Source organism: Penicillium canescens (genome assembly GCF_028828765.1).
Source record: "Penicillium canescens strain IBT 15451 chromosome Unknown utg000004l_segment0_segment0, whole genome shotgun sequence".
NCBI lineage: Eukaryota > Fungi > Ascomycota > Eurotiomycetes > Eurotiales > Aspergillaceae > Penicillium > Penicillium canescens.
In genome coordinates, this window is record NW_026703966.1 from 182,489 (window position 1) to 201,396 (window position 18,908).

The 18,908-nt window shown below is 48.5% G+C and overlaps 10 protein-coding genes across 10 annotated transcripts; 7 read left to right on the plus strand and 3 right to left on the minus strand.

The window, feature by feature from the left end:
• Positions 1-533: 533 nt before the first annotated feature.
• Positions 534-1,597, plus strand: N7446_005469 (uncharacterized protein; the record flags this gene model as incomplete). Its single annotated transcript, XM_058514217.1, has 2 exons — positions 534-967; positions 1,020-1,597. The coding sequence occupies exons 1-2, from the start codon at positions 553-555 to the stop codon at positions 1,595-1,597; spliced, it is 993 nt and encodes a 330-aa protein (XP_058371395.1). The 5' UTR covers positions 534-552.
• A 482-nt stretch (positions 1,598-2,079) lies between these two features.
• yth1 (cleavage polyadenylation factor RNA-binding subunit YTH1) lies at positions 2,080-2,844 on the plus strand (the record flags this gene model as incomplete). Its single annotated transcript, XM_058514218.1, has 1 exon — positions 2,080-2,844. The coding sequence occupies one exon, from the start codon at positions 2,080-2,082 to the stop codon at positions 2,842-2,844; it is 765 nt and encodes a 254-aa protein (XP_058371396.1).
• Positions 2,845-3,285: 441 nt separating this feature from the next.
• Positions 3,286-4,734, plus strand: pst2 (putative NADH-quinone oxidoreductase Pst2; the record flags this gene model as incomplete). The annotated part of the gene is given in 6 exon segments (XM_058514219.1): positions 3,286-3,602; positions 3,655-3,740; positions 3,791-4,075; positions 4,327-4,438; positions 4,492-4,583; positions 4,599-4,734. 6 exon segments carry the CDS (start codon positions 3,576-3,578, stop codon positions 4,732-4,734), a joined length of 738 nt encoding a protein of 245 aa, XP_058371397.1. The 5' UTR covers positions 3,286-3,575.
• A 1,928-nt stretch (positions 4,735-6,662) lies between these two features.
• On the minus strand, positions 6,663-7,378 carry N7446_005472 (uncharacterized protein; the record flags this gene model as incomplete). Its single annotated transcript, XM_058514220.1, has 2 exons — positions 6,663-6,728; positions 6,782-7,378. The coding sequence occupies 2 exons, from the start codon at positions 7,376-7,378 to the stop codon at positions 6,663-6,665; spliced, it is 663 nt and encodes a 220-aa protein (XP_058371398.1).
• Positions 7,379-7,627: 249 nt separating this feature from the next.
• On the plus strand, positions 7,628-9,319 carry N7446_005473 (uncharacterized protein; the record flags this gene model as incomplete). The annotated part of the gene is made up of 3 exons (XM_058514221.1): positions 7,628-7,720; positions 7,770-7,811; positions 7,864-9,319. The coding sequence occupies exons 1-3, from the start codon at positions 7,665-7,667 to the stop codon at positions 9,317-9,319; spliced, it is 1,554 nt and encodes a 517-aa protein (XP_058371399.1). The 5' UTR covers positions 7,628-7,664.
• Positions 9,320-9,531: 212 nt separating this feature from the next.
• Positions 9,532-11,155, plus strand: N7446_005474 (DUF2417 domain-containing alpha/beta hydrolase; the record flags this gene model as incomplete). Its single annotated transcript, XM_058514222.1, has 2 exons — positions 9,532-9,690; positions 9,740-11,155. The coding sequence occupies 2 exons, from the start codon at positions 9,532-9,534 to the stop codon at positions 11,153-11,155; spliced, it is 1,575 nt and encodes a 524-aa protein (XP_058371400.1).
• A 453-nt stretch (positions 11,156-11,608) lies between these two features.
• On the minus strand, positions 11,609-13,711 carry npl4 (nuclear protein localization protein 4; the record flags this gene model as incomplete). Its single annotated transcript, XM_058514223.1, has 4 exons — positions 11,609-11,848; positions 11,905-13,360; positions 13,414-13,544; positions 13,613-13,711. 4 exons carry the CDS (start codon positions 13,709-13,711, stop codon positions 11,609-11,611), a joined length of 1,926 nt encoding a protein of 641 aa, XP_058371401.1.
• Positions 13,712-14,458: 747 nt separating this feature from the next.
• N7446_005476 (uncharacterized protein) lies at positions 14,459-14,696 on the plus strand (the record flags this gene model as incomplete). Its single annotated transcript, XM_058514224.1, is given in 2 exon segments — positions 14,459-14,552; positions 14,572-14,696. The coding sequence occupies 2 exon segments, from the start codon at positions 14,459-14,461 to the stop codon at positions 14,694-14,696; spliced, it is 219 nt and encodes a 72-aa protein (XP_058371402.1).
• A 1,380-nt stretch (positions 14,697-16,076) lies between these two features.
• N7446_005477 (uncharacterized protein) lies at positions 16,077-16,320 on the plus strand (the record flags this gene model as incomplete). The annotated part of the gene is given in 2 exon segments (XM_058514225.1): positions 16,077-16,215; positions 16,235-16,320. 2 exon segments carry the CDS (start codon positions 16,077-16,079, stop codon positions 16,318-16,320), a joined length of 225 nt encoding a protein of 74 aa, XP_058371403.1.
• A 1,088-nt stretch (positions 16,321-17,408) lies between these two features.
• On the minus strand, positions 17,409-18,233 carry N7446_005478 (uncharacterized protein; the record flags this gene model as incomplete). The annotated part of the gene is made up of 5 exons (XM_058514226.1): positions 17,409-17,434; positions 17,729-17,822; positions 17,873-17,923; positions 18,051-18,089; positions 18,207-18,233. 5 exons carry the CDS (start codon positions 18,231-18,233, stop codon positions 17,409-17,411), a joined length of 237 nt encoding a protein of 78 aa, XP_058371404.1.
• Positions 18,234-18,908: the final 675 nt, after the last annotated feature.

An 18,908-nucleotide genomic window follows, 5' to 3' on the forward strand; every position in this document is an offset into this window, starting at 1 on the left:
ACGTTAAAGACTAAATTCAAAGGGATGAATGTATCACTAGCTAGTTCCTATGGCATTACTCTTATGGATTTTGAAAGATGAGATGCCCCCTTAACATAGTATCCTGGGCATGATCGTCGCACATCAGTGCATTGTTTATGCAGAGCTTCAGAGAGTACTCTAGATGTTAGTTCGGACAGATAGTGTAATATAAAATTGTTTAATTCGTCGGCGATCCAATGGGTGGCACCTAACGGCTTTGATCATTTCATCAGCCTCGGCCGAGCTTAGATTACAATATCAAGCAACAATATTTTTTGAACAGCCACGCCAGCAAATGGTACGCGATAATTAATGATTACTCTTCATTAGTTTCTTCAAATAATCTTTAGTATACATTAGGGAATCACGCCACCGTCAGGTCGAACGATCGGAACTGGATCTGTCGGGGCTTAACTCCACCGTCCTATACAATGGATTGCAGATGACAAATGCATAAGTTGAATATAAGAGACGCTTAGGGTACGGAAAGTCTTGATCTTCTACACCTCGCAGCACTCAAGAAATTACACCATGTCCAAAGGATTGATCTTCATCACCGGAGCCACCGGGTTTATTGGCAGTGCCACAGCCGTGGAAGCACTCAAGGCCGGCTATCAATTGCGAATTTGTCTTCGCAAGCCCTCTGAGCGCCTGCAATCTGTCCTCTCCGAATACAAAAATCAAGTTGAATTTGTTACCGTTCCAGATCTCACCAGTGAAACGGCATTCGACGACAAGCTGAATGGCGTGGACTATGTCCTCCATCTGGCATCGCCCCTTGTTCATGGAACCAACAAGGAGACTTATTTCATCCCGGCCGTGAAAGCTACGACTCTCTTGCTGAAGGCAGCAGCCAAGGTCCCCAGCATCAAGAAAGTCGTGGTGACATCATCTATCGCTGCTCTCATTCCCATGACCGGTATTCCCGCTGGAGGAGTAGTCAAAGGTAAAATACTTTATTAATCCCACTATAAGCGCGGTATTAACAACCTACCTAGAGGACAATGTCTGGGACTTCTCAGTGGATGAGAACGGATCATTTGAAGATCCCCAAGACCCAGCTAGAACACCCATGCGTCTATACCAGGCTTCAAAGCTCCTTGCCAACAACGCAACCTGGGACTTCCGGGCAACAACCAAACCACACTACGCATTGGTGACGCTGCACCCAGTATTTGTATTTGGCCACAACCTTATGCAAACTTCAGCCGAGGAAGTTGCAGCAGGATCCAACGGCCTTCTATGGAGTCTGGTCATGCAAGGTAACCCCGCTGGAAGCAATGGTGTGCACATTCAGGATGTGGCCGAAGCGCATATCAAAGTGCTGGACCCGGAGATTCCTGATGGTTCGAAGTATCTGTTGGCTGGACCAAAGGCGACTGGATCTGAGATTGCAAGCATTGTCAAGAGATTGTATCCTGATTCTGGGGCGAAAATCACTGAGGATATTCAGCTTTCTCCAATGCCAGTCGATACCGCTAAGGCGGAAGCAGAGCTTGGGATCCAATGGCGTTCATGGGAAGCGATGGTTAAGGAGGTGATGGATCAGCAGCTTGGATTTTATCATAAATTGTAGATCTATAGCGTGTGTTCGAATTTGAGTAGTGCCGTCAATATCACCCGAAATTGATATATATTTGCCTTCTGTGTAGTCAAAACTGTCAGAAAATAACTCTCAGTGCGAAGGCATAGCTCAAATCCAAAGAGCAGGACCAAAGCGAAGAGCTTGGCAAATCAGATTTGACAATATTATTGGTTGTAACCAAAGGGTGACTTTCCAGGGTGGATGATGACAAATGCAAACTGTGCAAACATTTGCCACCTGATTTCTAAGGCGACAACCGGAGAACATCCTAGACAGCTCTTTCACAATAACTTACCAAGAGTTGCTCCTCAAACATCTGCACATTTGCTTCCTCTCTTAACCAATTCAACCTCAGGGAGATTCAGAATCTGACCTCGCTATTTCCTCACTGAAATCTTACTCTCAGGAGTGATTGCATCGAGTACCTGCGCACTTGTCGACTCCTTGAGCTTTCGTTCAAACTCAGAAACATCATGGCGGCCGATACACAAAGTGCTGCTGCGCAATTCATCTCTGCCGAACCTATTCGCGATCCCAGCTACAATGATTTCTCTTTCACACCCTTCCTCCGCAAGAGCTTCGGCTTCGGACTCGCCAGCGATGTACCCGTCTGCAAAGCCTACAGTGAAGGGCACTGTCCTTTGGGGCCTGCCTGTCCAGATCGCCATCCCACTCCGTCCCGTGTGACGACCTCGACCACCACGGCATCTGGAATGGCACCATCTACCACACACGGGTCGCTGGTCTGCAAACATTTCCTCAAGGGCCTATGCAAGAAAGGACTGAAGTGCGAATACCTCCACGAATACAACCTGCGACGAATGCCCGAATGCCAGTCTTTCTCACGATCGGGATACTGTACCAATGGCGACGACTGCCTTTACCAACACGTCCGCGAAGAGGCACGCCTGCCACCTTGCGAACACTACGACCGGGGATACTGTGAACTGGGACCTCTCTGTGCCAAGCGCCATGTCCGCCGACGCCTATGCCTCTTTTACCTGGCTGGATTCTGCCCGGACGGAAAAGCCTGTGCGGATGCTCATCCCCGATGGACGGAAAACCTCCCACGACCAACGATGCGCACCGAGAAGACAGAGGAAGAGTTGGAACACGAGAGAGCCCTCATCCGGGAAGAACAAGAACGCGAGAAAGAACGGGAAAGGGAATGGCGAAGCGAGAGGGGGCGGGGTGGTGGTTTCGGCCGTGGGCGCTTCCGTGGGCGAGGCAGGGGTTAGCTGGACTCTTATCGGTCTGTTTTTATGGGCGACATTGCATGGCATGGAGTGTACCCCGGCAAGGGGGCTTGTTTTACGGTTTTGTTGGGCCAGTAGATACCCCAATTTGGATTAGACAACTCAAATAAATATGTTCAGTTATTCTGTGTTCTGCGTTGGCTCGATTAGATTCACCGCCATCAACGTACAGTAGATGTATAACTGTAGTGCTAAGACACCAATATCCTTTTTAGGTTCCCCCCACCGGAGCTAATCCACCTGAAGTCAGCTTACATGGTAACTTACGTCACAGACCTGGACATGCCCACGGCGATATGCTATGCAAACTCAAAGAATGAATGTTTTAGCATCATGATCGGAGTGTATGACATCATGACACCTTAATATGTTCATGTTAGCAGAATCGCCAGGTGAAATACTATACTGTAACTCTGTGATAATCAGAAAGGGTCTCTCAATCTGCTAAGACCTATCTAGACTAACGCCCCTGTCTTGGCAGACTTTCCATTTGTCAGTTCTCAGTAAGAATCGCCTAAACATGAGCTATATCCGGGTGGATCGACTCCAGCCAATCACAGGCTGCCCCTGCTCTGTCATCGATGACTGATTTGCTCTGTAACACTGCCATGTCTTGCTAATCGCGGAATATGTGACCATTCCAGGGTTCCTATATAATACACTACTTTCCCCTCCTCAAATGTTCAGTTCATTATACCCTGAACATCATCATCATGGCTCCCAAGATTGCAATTGTCTACGTATGTCTTCCCACCAATTCCCTCTCTTCTGTCACTAACTTGTTGCATATAGTACTCGATGTACGGCCACATCAAGACTCTGGCCGAGGCTGAGAAGAAGGGCATTGAGTCCGCCGGTGGTTCTGCCGATGTCTTCCAGTGAGTCTAATCGTGACCTCTTACTGGACTACCACTGACAACCGGACTAGGATCGCCGAGACCCTCAGCGAGGAGGTTCTGGCCAAGATGCACGCCCCCGCTAAGCCCGCTGACCCCATCATTGAGCCCACCGACCTCCTCGCCTACGATGCCGTCCTGTTCGGTATCCCCACCCGTTACGGTAACTTCCCTGCTCAGTGGAAGACCTTCTGGGACAAGACCGGCGGCATCTGGGCCTCCGGTGGCTTCTGGGGCAAGTATGCTGGTCTCTTCGTCTCTACTGGCACCCAGGGTGGTGGCCAGGAGTCTACTTGCCTTGCTGCCATGAGTACTCTGTGAGTATCACTTTACTCCCTCACCGGTCATCACTTTACTCCCTCACTGGTCCATCACTTTACTTGCTTACCGGACCATCACTGATAACTCTGTACACCCTAAAAACTCTCCCTCACTGGTCCATTACTTTACTCTCTTTCACTGGCCCATCAGTTTACTCCCTCATTGGACCATCTCTAACAACTCTCCCTCACTGGACCATCACTTTACTTACTGGACCATCTCTGATAACTCTGAACTCTCTGAACAGGTCTCATCACGGATTCATATATACTCCCCTTGGTTATAAGACCGTCTTCCCTTTGCTCGCAAACCTTGAGGAAGTTCACGGAGGTAGTGCCTGGGGCGCTGGTACCTTTGCCGTAAGTCAATTCTTCCAATACATCATGATCCTTGTTGACCACTTCAAATATAGGGTGCCGATGGTTCTCGCCAGCCCTCCGCTCTTGAGCTCCAGATTGCTGAGGCCCAAGGCAAGGCCTTTTATGAGCACGTCTCCAGGGTCCAGTGACTGCATGGCAGTACAGAATCGAAGCCTGAGACCCCTGCCGCTGCGGCGCCAAAGAAGACCGAGGCTCCCAAGCAGCAGGAGCCAGCTAAGAAAGAGAAGGACAATGAAGGACCATGTGGTCTGCCTAAGAAGTGTATCATTCAATGATCATCTTGTCTTTTTCCCTTAGCTGTTGTCACTGGGGCGTTCTGGTTTAATGATAAGATAATACATGACCCTCAGATTCTAGATGATTTTATACAGTCTTCAATATTGTGCCAACTGGAGCTTGTAGCTTATAGTATAAAAAACGTATATTAGATAGACAATTGAACCATGGTCTTATGCGCCATCGTACTCGTGTTTTGAAGGTTGATGCTGGAGCCGAAAGTCTGTAGAAGTTGTCTCCGCGTTTTATGCACCATAGAATTCCTAGACTGGAGATATTTCTTAACCCTATTATGTGGTCGACAACGCTCCAATACATATTTATCACTCATCTTATCTATATATTGTAGTGGTGGAGCCAGTGACTGTAGTACGTTAGTGGAGTAGTAGGAATATTTTGCTTCTTAGCATCGCAGTCTATAAAAGGACCCTTTTCATGCTTCACAATTCCTTCTTCTTCTTTCTCCCCAACTGATACGCTTGCATCATCAGTAAGTCTTCACATCTCACTGTTTCTTATTAGGCATCTAAGACGTCTAGGTCGTTTTGGATGCTCGGTTTTTGAGGCATTTCATGCTCATGCTCTATCCCCCTCCTTAGGGAGGCAACAAGGTAAGTTCTGTTTATTTTTTTATTCACTTCTATTGAACTAGGCTAACTAGTTCATAGAAAAAGGCAAAGTTTGCCGACACCCAGAAATGGGTAAATGAGGTAAGTTTCCAAAGTTCCACTTCATTTCTGCATTCCGATCTTGTTTGAGCACATTCATCTCAATTCGAATAACTTAATGTTATGCATATGCGTTAAGTGAACAGCACTAACATAATTTGAGTATAGGACGATATGTATTACGGCTTTATCGAGTAGATAGCCGCGACTCGCGCTAGAGTAAGGCTGATATTGAATATACGATAAATGATAGGGCTGATAGTATATAGCGTGCCGTCGAAGAAGCTATCGCTGCCCGGCGGTCTAGCGAGCGTGTTCACGGCCCTCGTCGGGAGGGACACTCCGGCAACGGGCGAAAGGAATGTAAGTCAAGATGCCTTTCTTAATTCTTATATTTTCACAATTGCCCGTTTGTTAGGAATACGATTTCCGTTGCCATCTTGCTCGGTGTTACCTTGTTCGGGATTGTGGTCTCGTTTAAGGTTGATCTCGTTCAAGATCGGCGCTGAAATCCATTCTTTATCGTATCATTCGTATCATATGACAGTCTGCTAACAGTATCGTAATAACAGCCAAGGTCACGAAGAAGGAGAAGAAGCAGTAAACTCTGTTCGACCCGTAGCCGTTGAGACCGGCATCAAGTGTACGATCAGGGCCTAATTATTTTATGCTGCTCTACTTTTTGTATTTATTAACACGCGGCAAGGCCGCTAGGGTCGATGACTAAATCCCCCTAAATCAATAACTATTCGGATCGAAGCACTATTTAAGGAGTAGTAGACGAACTACGTTAATGTAGATTTATCTAAGTCAGCCATATACAAACTAAAGTATTCTGGTAGTTATAGCTAGCCTTAAACCTATCATCATACGAAGTAGTATAGTATTGAAACTGGGGACAGTAGTATACTAGCTGTCTTATGATAGCTAATTACAACACCACTGTGTCCAACCCGCTAGTAACCCGCTGCGTTGCCAAATTCATGCACCAAACTGGTCTTCTTGCTCAATTTCAATATACAGAGCCCGAGTATTAAACATACACGTCTTCACAGAATGACACCGATGTCACTCACGTTCTTACGCAATCGAGCCCCTCAGCGGTTGCCAGTATTCGATATCGAATAGCTGTTCTAACGATATGCGGGGAAAGTCTAATCTTCTTGCCAGTTGCCAGTTGAGCTAGTAGGGAGTTGAAGAATAGATCCATGTTCAATTCTCGACTCGAACTCGTAAGTCATTCATGTTCAGCCTTTACTCTACCTCCGTGGAAGTAGAAAAGAACTAAACTTCGTATCGGCCATGTGTACAGCAATAAGAGCCGCCTGAATGATCCAATATCAGTCCCGAGGTAGCCGAAGAGTCAGATTGCACTCACCAGTGACAAGTCAAAGTTTTCAGCCACGAGTACCTCCAAGATTTGTCGGGGCATCAACGAGTGATCACTCGCAGCTCTTGCTCTTGCTGTGGGGAGAGACTTGTTCATCGTCAGGCTTTCACGCACATCAACGACCTTCTGGCCATCCACCATAGCCGCATATGCCGTGCACGCCATCGACTCTATTACTTGTACCTGTATCGTAACATCTTTCTCAGCTTCAGATGCCGCGTTGCGGAATTTAAGCGTGTAGCCTTCCCAGCCCATTCGGAAGTCTATCAGCTCTTCATCTTGTTTGCCTGGTAACCGTACGAGCAATGGTCGTCTCCAGGCTAATGCTGTCGGTCGCGACTCGAACATTGGCAGTCCTGATGCATCTCGGAACTCGCGGGCTCTGGTATCACCATATTTGCGACCAGTCACTGTGAAGATGGTGGAGTCGTCCCAGTATCTCTTCAGGGTATATTCATCCGGCGAGTGGGGGTCATATTTAGGTCGCAGATACAGCAGAGTTTCTTCTTCGGCGATGTGTTCCTGTCGAATCCCTATAGGATGTGCGATCTTTTTGACGGCCTTTGTGGGTGGACGGGAATCCATGTTGTGTTATGTTGGAAAGGAGATGAGACGTTGACGTCGGGATCGACACGGCCCCATGGTCCTTACGTGACTGTGATCACCATTGTAGAGATCTTGCATCTTTGAACATAGCAATTCGTAGTAGTAGACATTTTATAGCATCAAAAGAGATATAAAAACACAGCCGAATTGGGGTTGATTGCAACCCCTCATTCCCCTCAGATAAGCAATTTGCCCTTTTTTCTCTCTTCTTCACCTCTTCACTTTGCTTTGTTATTGCCATTGAATACTCACACCTCTCGACATCATGGAGCCCTATCTCTTATGGTTAGCTGGCAAAGAGCAGGAAGGACATGCAGACATGTGGGTACGCCGAGATGTTAACACTGTCGCTAGACTGACGAGGCCACAGTATTCCAATTGAAGACCCAGCAACAGGAGAAATATTCGCGAAGTAAGACCACCCAAACATTACAATGCTGCGTGCTTGGCTTAACGCGAGACAGATGCCACGCCGCCTCACCCGAAGACGTAGAGACCGCCATCTCAGCCGCCCACGCCGCATACAAGTCCGGCATATGGTCGCGAGCGAGTCGTCATCATCGCGCAGATGTACTCGAGAAATGCGCAGCACTTCTTTCCAACGCACTCCCAGAATTTATATCACTCGAGTCGAAACAAACAGGTCGAGTTATTCGAGAGATGAACGCTCAGGTCCCATCGTTGACGAGATGGTTCAAGTATTATGCGTCGTTACTCCGTGTTGAGGAGCGCTCTGTTCTTCCGACAATGGGGAAACTGCATAACTTTGTCGATCGCGTTCCTTTGGGTGTTGTGGTTCAGATTACGCCGTTTAATCATCCGCTGCTGATCGCCGTGAAGAAGTTGGCTCCTGCGCTAGCCGCTGGGAATAGTGTTGTTATTAAGCCTAGTGAGCTGACGCCGTTGACTACTTTGTTGCTTGGGAAGATCCTTGGTCAGGCGGGCATTCCTGATGGGGTGTTAAGCGTGTTACCTGGATATGGTGCTATTACTGGTAAAGCGCTCGTTGAACATCCCCTGGTCAGAAAGGTGGATGTTACTGGTGGTACCGATGCTGGTAAAGCAATCGGTAAGATTGTAGGAGGAAACTTGGCCAAATACACAGCAGAGTTAGGGGGCAAGGCGCCTCTGATTGTGTTTAAGGATGCCAACATTGACGCAGCGGTTAACGGGATCGCCTTTGGAAGTTTCATTGCCAGTGGCCAGACTTGTGTTGCTAGCACCAGAATTATTGTGCAAAACAACATCATGAGTGAAGTTCTGGGGAAGCTCAAGACTAAGATTGGGGGAATTACACGACGCATGGGGGCTCCAAGCAACCCAGAGTCAATGATGGGCCCTCTAATCTCCGAAAAGCAACTGCGACACGTCGAAAAGCTAGTCAAGGATGCTCTAAGCGGATGCAATGCGTTTTCGCGTGCCGGAGGAAAACGCATGACTGGTCGAAGCCCACTTGACGGATTCAATTTCGACAAAGGATACTTCTATGAGCCAACTTTGCTTGTGTCTGGTCAGGGCAACAACAGCATTGTGAACACCGCTATCTGGCGCGAAGAAGCCTTCGGCCCCGTAATCGTCGTGGCTGGTTTCGACACCGAAGAACAAGCCATCGCCCTGGCAAATGACACCGAGTTTGGACTGGGAGCTGGTATATGGACAGCCAACCTCTCCCAATCGTTCCGAGTGTCAGAACAGATTGCTGCTGGAATCACTTGGGTAAATACCCATCATCGCAATGATCCTAGCAGTCCCTGGGGAGGTGCAACCAGTGCAAGTGGAGTGGGAAGTGAGAATGGCATTGAGGCTTATCATGCGTATACTACGACTAAAAGTGTCATCATCAATTATGCTGATCCAGAGGAGTCTCTGGCTATGGATGACTGGTTTGGAGATGGGGCACAGAAGGTCAGATATGGGTAATTCAACTGATGGTATATATTCTACTTGAATATCTCTATAAATATGCTATTTGACTATGTTCAACTATAGAGAGGGAATGCATGATGTCATACCCGCAAGGTTGACCTGCCTTGCTTTCTCACGAACCTGATCTGCCGGGATCTGCATCTGATGTTCAACCTTTTGTAATTAATTTGTGGATTTGTGAATCAAACTTATTATCCATCTTCAACATGTCCTCTCTGTGGGGGCGCAAACACTCAGTGAGCGAAGGACCCTCCAACCATGATGGAGAACACCACGATGCGCCAGAGCGAACCGAAGAACCTACTGAACGCACAAGGCTACTCCCTAGAGATAACCATGGATATTTGAGTCCTGATGATCCCGCAGTCAGTCCAACTTGTGAATATAGAAGTAATATGTTAACAACCGAAACAGGTATCGCCCTACAACCTATGGAGTGTCCGCGCTCTGCGCGCTGTCTCCCTCTTAGCACTGGGACTTAGTTTCATCTGGTGGACTTTGCTCTTAGTATCTATCTTTGTCAGTCCGCCGGTGATTCACCCGCGAGGATCGGGTTTCTTCGCGTTTTCATATACGACGCTAGCGACTGGATACTTAGTCCTGGGGTTGCTATTCTTCGCGGTACCCTCCAAGCCGATGACCATCTGGGGGATCTTTATCGTCGTGCTTCTTCTGGTGGATACGTGCATTATTCTGGGCGTGGCGCGGATCCGTCTTGAAGAAGGCTGGGTTGGAATTGCCTCTGTCGTCTGGGTGGCTATCATCTCTATCTGGCAAGTTCTTTTGAATCGTGCTGTCGCTTGGGGGAAGAAGGAAGAGGAGGAGCGTTTGACTGGTCGGGAGGAGACTCGTCGCTCACTTTTGGAGTGGATGGCTGTCCTTGCTGAGACGGTATTGCTTGTTGTCCTGGCTATCGCTGTCGTTTTATTCACGTCTACGCTTATCATTCGTGCGCGTGACGTTTCTGTGCCTCCGCCAGGTGAGCGATTTCTAGTTCATGGTGATTTATACCAAGTGCATCTTGCCTGTGTTGGAGACAAGGCTGCCGATGACAACTCGTCGACAATTCTCCTCGAAGGTGGCACTGGACCCGTCGAACATACACTGCAGCCATTCATGGACGATTTGTACCGCCGTGGCTCTATTGACCGGTATTGTTACTGGGATAGACCAGGATTCGGATGGTCCGACAATGCACCCTCTCCACATTCAGCAGGGATGTCGGCAGATGTGCTAGCAGAGGCACTGGCTCTCGCAGACGAGACTGGTCCCTGGGTAGTTGTCTCCGCGGGTGTTGGAAGCCTCTATTCCAGGCTGTTTGCCAGTCGTCACCTGCTTGAAGTCCGCGGTATCTTCATGATTGACCCGCTTCACGAAGAATACTTGAGTGACCTCGGGAAACCAGGCCGTGGCTTTGTGCTCTGGTTCCGTGGTATTCTGTCTCCGCTTGGACTGGACCGACTTGCTGGAGCCTTGTTCCGGGGTCGTACTCGTCAGGACCGAATTGCAGGACGTTCGGCGTATCAGTCTGGCAAGTTCATCAAGGCAAAACTGCAAGAGAATCTCGTTGCAGTTACTATGACTGCCGCTGAGGTGCAGTCTGCTCGTCATGTTCAGATGGGACATGTTCCGGTTGTCGTTGTGAGCTCTGGTCAAGAGGTTCGCAAGGATTCCCGTTGGGCAGATCGACAGGAGGATCTGTCTCATATCACAGATAATCTCTATTCCTGGGATGTTGTCTCCGATGCGCCACACGAAGTATGGATGAATGGTGAAGGGCGGGTGATGATCGAGAAGCGGTTGAAGGAACTTGTTGAAGCAGGGCAGTAGTTTGAGCCATGAGGTTTTTGTTAATGTTACTCGGAGTTTTGGCGAATATGTTTGGGAGCTTGGGAGATTGTATCATACACATACTCGAGAATGAAGCCGTATACCAGGGAGATCGACCTCGACCATGGATAAATGCGCTTACTCAGCATACTGTACTGCGCAACTCAAGCAGCTACTGGTAGTCCCAGAAAATGTAGAATGCAATGTAGGCCATTGGGTCTATGTGCTATGTAAAACTAAGCCGACCCCAGACCATGCAAACCTCGCTCGATCCAGCCGAAGTCCACCGCAGACGTGATAATCGTTGGTATAAATGGGCGACAATATTTTCCACTTCCCACATTACCCGGGTAACACGATTGAGAAGACGGTCGGATGGGGGACTAATGAAAACCGAGCGGCGATAGACGAAGTCACTCTAGACTAGCTCCCTTAAACCTCTTAGCAAGCTGTTCACCCTCTGTATTTGGAGTATTGGAGCGGGATGTATGGGAAGAAGGGGGGTGCGACGTCCTCGGGATTGGGAATCCGGGCGAGAAGACTCAACCGCGGTGGGCCAGGGGCGCTTAGGGGGCGCTCACCACTCTCCTGAAGGATGGTCATCAACGTCGCCCATCCTGAGGTATTCAACAGCTGCATTCCTTCAGCGGGGGATTGTGTTGTCGCGACGCGGCATAGGAGGGATTCCTCATCCTGTGAAATTTTGGTTAGTATCTGATGTCGAGTGATATATGAAGGATAGAACAGACCTTATTGAAGGTGCTGAGTCCGTGCAAGAAGCATAGCAGGTGGAAGTCGGATACGCCTTGGATGGCCTTTTGTGGGTCTCCGGACATAAGTTTCTGGGCGACATGTCGTAGCTCCTGGCTTTCGCCAATGACTTCGCGGTTCTCGATGGGGAAGCGGCTGTTCTTGAACAATGGGGATGACTCTGTGGGGAATCCATGGGTAAGGGTAACTAGCAGGAAGTCGACTGGGAAACTCGGCGAGGCGTTCTCTTGAACACTGGCGCCGTACTCGTTAATGCGGCGGTAGAAGACCTCGGGGATGTACCGCGTTCTGGCGCCGAGATCCTCGTCGGTCTCTGATTGTACCAGCATCACAGAAGGGTCGGCGGAAGGCTCAATGATGTCTCCACGAACCATCTCGACCGCAGACACAGAGGCTTGGTATGAGCTGATGCTGATAGCACCTGTATCATCGCCGCTGAGCACACATGTGACGAAGTCGGAACCGAAGCGTCCCGTGCGACTCCATTTGGTTAATTTGGGATTTTGCGCCTGAAGACGTGCCGCAAAGGCGATTTCCAGCGAGGACAGGAAGTATGAGTCGATGTGACGCTTGCATACCACTGAGCCGTCTCCCTGGCCAGCATCGAGAAGATCAGTAAATATGACACCAACCTTCTGCAATCCGCAAAGACTGGCAACATCATCCACTTCCTTCTCGTTGTGCCAATCGTGGAGTGTTACACCATCGACCTCACCCATTTGTGGGGGCTCGTAGATTGCTTGCACAACAGCCTTGACACCTAGTGGTACTTCGGTGTACTCCTCATACGTTCCGTACAAGAAGCCGAGACGTTGGGCACCAGACTTTCGCCAGAAGTCAAGAAGGGAGTTGATGAGGTCGGGAGAGGCGAACTCCACGTGGTCGACCATGCGGAATTCCTGGGGTTGCAGACTGATGGCGCTGGGTTGACACTTTGTGCAGATACCCTCTGGCCATGGCGAATGTCCCGATGGACAGTCAGTTCGGACTCGGTAGTACGGTTCATTGAGCGGTGGCATAAAGGAGGTTCCCATTTCGGGCTTATTGGTTGCAGCATTGATCTTCCGCAGATATGAGTGGAAGGAAAGATGCTTGATCTTCTTTTCGGCCATATATTTCGCATCGTATGGTTCGAGCGGCATGCAGTAATCACACATGCCTCGGGGGCCATGCTTGCACATCTTGTGATCCATATTCCGCTTGATCTTGCCATCTTTCTTGTCCAGCAGGTTATCCAGTGGGGATTGCTTCACCACGTCCCACGGGTTCTTGATTGTGGCGGAGGAGGGTGCCTGGGGGCGGACCGGAACGGTCTGTTGCTGGGGAATTGGGGCACCGTTTAATCGTCGCTCCGAAGAGACAGATGTGTCGCCGTTCGAGGGTCCATTCTGTTGTGTCTGTTCCCGGTACCCGAGGAAGAGCTTGTCGCCGTGTCTTGAGAGAGCATGAGCAAATTCTCTATGATTGTAGCAGTATTTAACACTTACTTGAGACCGACTTGTTGAATTGAAACGCCTTGTAGGCCTTCTAGTTCTCTCTCCTCACCACCCGTGCCGATAGGTTTGTTTGAGATGACGATGGATGAAGGATCGACACCTGCCGGAAGCTGTTCCAGGATCTATCGTAAGCAGAAGATTAGCCTACGAACTGGACCACACATTTCTTGAGAGAGAGCGACAAAAATACCTTTTGTTGAAGGGATGGGAAGAGTTCCTGCGGGCTGACGGAGAATCGGAACTGCCCGTTGCGACTTTCAAATCGCAGCAGGATAGGCCGTGATGCCATGGCTGAGAAATCTGGATCTCAAAGAGAGCTGCCAAAGGACGGAGTCATAGATGTGAAGGAAGGTGAGCTCAACTCGAAGCTTCCCTGGTCACGTCACAAGTCGGGCGGTGGGTGATCTGCTGAATCTCAGGGCGGTGAACAGACCCCGCTATACTCATTTGACATTCACTTCCACTGTGATACCTTGCATATTTAGCAGTGAAGCCTAAGATACCTCTTTATATCTTTATATGACAGGTTACAAGTTACAGTTGGCCGGAGTCCTAGTCGATGGAAGCAGGCACCACATCCGACTCTATAGTTGGAGTTGGCCTTTCATTATTTGCCTTGATGTATCTATCTCCCTGTATCTTCCTTCCGGTGGCTACCTCTACCATGCTTCACTTCCATCTTAGCCACAAGCGTACATCACAAGCATCATCATGGACACTGTTTTCACCGGTTCCCGGCATGTCTACACCTCAGTTGTGCTCGCTTCCAGCATCTCACGCGTTACTACGGACAACGATTTCACTCGAGGTTTGCATCAAGAGAGTTTTCATGGGCCCTAGCTTTGCTAGTCCTAGTCACTCGTTTATGCACTATAGAATTCTTAGACTGTTGATATTTTTTAACCCTATTAGGTGGTCAACAACGCTGCAATACATATTTATCACACTCATCTTATCTATACATTCATAACTTTATATGTATAGAAGCGTCAAAGGAGATCAATACTGATATCTAATTTAGTAGAATACCAAGAAAATGACCTCCAAAGGCGAAAAGCCCTCCACTAATGGAGGTAAGGAGGCTGGCGCTGCTCGTCGCTGGCGCCGCGAGGGACACTCCTATAACAGAGGTAAGAAGTGTAAGTCAAGATCCCTTTCTTAATTCTTGCACATTCACAATTGCCCGTTTGTTCGGGACTGCGATTTCTATTGCGACCTTGCTCGGTGTCACCGTGTTCGAGATTGCGGTCTCGCTCAAGGTTGATCTCGTTTGAGGTTGCGGCCTTGTTTAGGGCCAGTGGTCTCTTTCAAGATTGGCGCTTAAATCTTTATTTATCGTGTTAGTGCGGCATCTGTAACCTCCTCAGGAGGCACACTCTATGTGAGAAGACGAGGACCTTATCCCCGTTGGAATGCCACCTATTCAGCAGCTTTCGAAGCCCTGTCCACTTTCCACAAAACTCTGAGCTTGCATTAGTTAAAATTGAGTCTTAAGAGCGGTACGAGTCTTCCCATTTCTAACCCAGATTTGACTTGAGGATGCATCTCAGCCCCGTTATGTGGATGGATGTTTCCGCGTAAGAAGTGGCACATCCCACGTGGTAGTGTCGATACGTAGGAAGCATGTGATTGGCGTAATAAGAAGGATCGTTCCGGTAAGCTTACAGAGTATTCCGGTAGGGCTGAGTAGTAGGAATGTCTTCTCAGGATCGCAGTCTACAAAAGGAACCTTTCACGCTTCACAATTCCTTCTTCTTCTTTCTCCTAACTGATACGCTTGCATCATCAGTAAGTCTTCACATCTCACTGTTTCTTATTAGGCATCTAAGACGTCTAGGTCGTTTTGGGTGCTCAATTTTTGAGGCATCTTATGCTTATGCTCTATCCCCCTCCTTAGGGAGGCAACAACGTAAATTCTGTCTATTTTTCACTCACATCTATTGAAATGCGCTAACTAGTTCATAGAAACAGGCAAAGTTTGCCGACACCCAGAATTAGGTAGAAGAAGCAAGTTTCTAAAGTTCCACTTTATTTCTGCATTTCCGACCTTGTGTGAGCACATTCATCTCAATTCGAATACCTTAATGTTATGCATATGCGTTAAGTGAACAGCACTAACATAATTTGAGTATAGGATAACGTTTATTATGACTTCATCGATCGGATGGCCCGAGTAGGCTGATATCAAATATGTGATAAAAGATAGGACTGATGGTATATAGCGTGCCGTTGAAGAGGCTGTTGCCTGGCGCTCTGGTCAGCGCATTCGTCGCACTCGTCGCGAGGGACACTCCGGTAACGGAGGAAAGACTAAACTAGGGAATCATTTACAGCTATGATGTGGGACTGTCGGAGCTCTGCTCTCTCTTAGTCTGCGCTAGGGCTCAGCGCAACCCCGGGGTGGGGGCTGGGCTGCTATTCTCTGTCAACTTCTTCTGAACCATGCTCGACGACACCCACGTCATCAAGAGCCGTGGCTCAAATTCGACACAGACAGCGCACAGAATCGGATGATTCTGATGAGCAATCAATGCCAACGAGCTTAATCAAAATCCGGACAACAGGCAACTACTCAAGAGATATAGAGCACAATCCTCTAGAGCATCTCCATCAGCGAGGGTCGGAAGAGTCCGAGGGGCCACTATCTCTTGAAGATGCCTGATAGCTCTGCGTTCGTTACCATTAACGCTATGATCCTGGACCCCACCTGGAATGGCTTTATGAAAGGCATCGGAAGCGCAAAACAGGATGAAAGATTGCCCACGGAGAGGTTGTACTCCGACTTCGTGATACGTACAATACTCGGCATCAGCATCGCCGACAGTCAACCTAAACGACGTTAGCTGGAAGGCCATGGAAACAGAGGAATTCGACAAATTTGTGACAGTGAACCTCTAAGGCAAGACATGGTCTCCGAGGAGCCGTGGAGCACTTCATGGACATCATCGACCGGGCCGTCGAGGAATCCACACCGTGGGCCAGATCCAGTCAATATGCCAACCCGTCATTCACCGGTGAATGCCGACAGGTAGTGAAAGAGACCCGTGAAAGAGATCGCGTCTATTTAGACGCTACACGGCCACGCATGAAGTGGAGGATTGGGAGAACTACGAATCAGCAAGGAAGAGAAGGGATGAGTGATTAATAAAGCACTCAGAACCGGATTCCGTGAATTTTTATCAAGGAGGCTATTGGCCAGGGATCCCAGGGTCTCTGGTGGATGTCCAAATGGGCGAGAAATTGGGGCCAAGAACAAGGAAACAGTATGATGCCGCCGTTGAAAACAGCGGACAGCCTCGCTGAATCGACAAATGAGTAGGTCCAGGTACTGCGAGAGGCCTTCTTTCCTGCACCCTCAGACATCACTAACTCAACACAAGCATACCCCAATTCCTTTCCCTCTTATCTCGGAGCAAGAACTCACCGATGCAATACTGCGTGCACCTCCAAACAAAGCTCCTAGAGCTGACGGCATTTCTAATAAAGTGTGGAAACTGCTGGCATGTGAAAATTCAGCTTTCTGTCGTATCTTCATGACCATGCTATGCAGCTAACCCTCGATCGAGTCCACCCTGCTTAGGGAAGTGGTCGAAAAGTAAGCATGCTGCTTCTCAATGTCGCTAGCGCCTACGACAACGTGTCCCACGAATGCCTCCTTTATAATATGCGTTAAATGGGGCTTTCTGAACTTATTCTACGGGTAGGAGCTAGGAGCTTTTCTTACTAGCCTGAATATGCGTATCCGCTTACCCGGCCACCTGAGTGAGGCTTCACAGTGACTGGATTCTGACCCAGGTAAATCTACAATAAAGTAGTTCGTCTACAACTGCTTAAATAGTGCTTCGATCCGAATAGTTGTTGATTTTAGGGGGGTTTACTCATCGACCCCAGCGGCATTGCCGCGCGTTAATAAATAAAAATGGTAGAACAACATGAAAATAACTAGGCCCTTCTCTTAACGGCTGTGATTCGAAGGGAGTTTACTTCTAGTCCTTCTTCTTCGTGGCCTTGACTGTTATTACGATACTGTTAGCAGACTGTCATATAATACGAATGATACGACAAAGAAAGGATTTCAGCGCCGATCTTGGACGAGACCACAACCGGGAAAAAGATCAACCTCGACCGAGACCAACCTCAAACGAGACCGCAACCTCGAAGGAGATTAACCTCGACCGAGATCAACCTTGAACGTGACCGCAATCCCGAACAAGGTGACACCGAGCAAGATAGCAATAGAAACCGCATTCCCGAACAAACGGGCAATTATGAAAGTACAAGAATTAAGAAATGGATATTGACTTACACTTCTTTCCTCCGTTGCCGGAGTGACCCTTACGACGAGGGCGACGGATACGCCCACCAGAGCGCCGGGCGGCCGCAGCCTCCTCAACGGCACGCTATATATTATCAGTCCTATCATCTATCGCATATTCAATATCAGCCTTACTCTAGCGTGCGCCACGGCCATCTGCTCGATAAAGCCGTAATAGACATCATCCTATGCTCAAATTATGTTAGTGCTGTTCACTTAACGTGTATGCATAACATTAAGGTATTCGAATTGAGATGAATATGCTCAAACAAGGTCGGAAATGCAGAAATGAAGTGGAACTTTGGAAACTTACTTCATTGACCCATCCATGCGGGTCGGCAAACTTTGCCTTCTTTTATGAACTAGTTAGCGCAATTCACGAGGCCAATCAATCAGACTGAATAATCAAGCGGGAGGAGAAGATGATGTTGGACGATCAAGGTTGTTGATCATCAAGTGTCCATGCGACCATATTGAGGTTCCTCAAACGGGCCATTTAAGTCGAAATTGAAGAGCAGATGAAGTTGGACGATCAAGGTTGCTGATCATCAAGTGTCCATGCGACCATATTGAGGTTCCAGATTTGCGGCACCACGTTAGGGCTTCGCTGCCGCAGCTGCCAGCTAAAAAGGCGCCTCCCCCAAGCTCTTTATTCTGAGGACGAGCTTCCTCCTCTTGGTCAATTGACGACGGACATCTGGAATTATACGCATCCAGAAGGCGAGTCTACTGGGTTGGAAGTATCCACTTGACTCTTCGACGATCAATGTTGAGCATGTACAGAGCTCATATTGCTGTTTTGCAACGTGCGTCACACGAAATGAAGAGGCAGAAACGCCTTATTCGTGCCGACAGTGTTGGTTCTCTGTGCTGGAACTTCGATATATATTATCCCATTTTCGGGTATTTTTCCGACAGAGCCGTTCATGAAGCAATTTATTGTGGATTGGCCACGGTGCTGGAACGTCCATGAGTTCCAGTGAACACCAGCTTCGAGCTTGGGCCTCTACGGGGCGCTGATGACTAGTAACCGAAAGGTGAAGCTAACACAAGCTCAGAATACCGTTGATTGCAGCGTTGATGACACGAACATTGACGTATGCTGACCAAAGTCCTTTTGCGATCCCAGCAGACTTTGAAGGGACCCTCATCCTGAATGTTCAGGGAGACA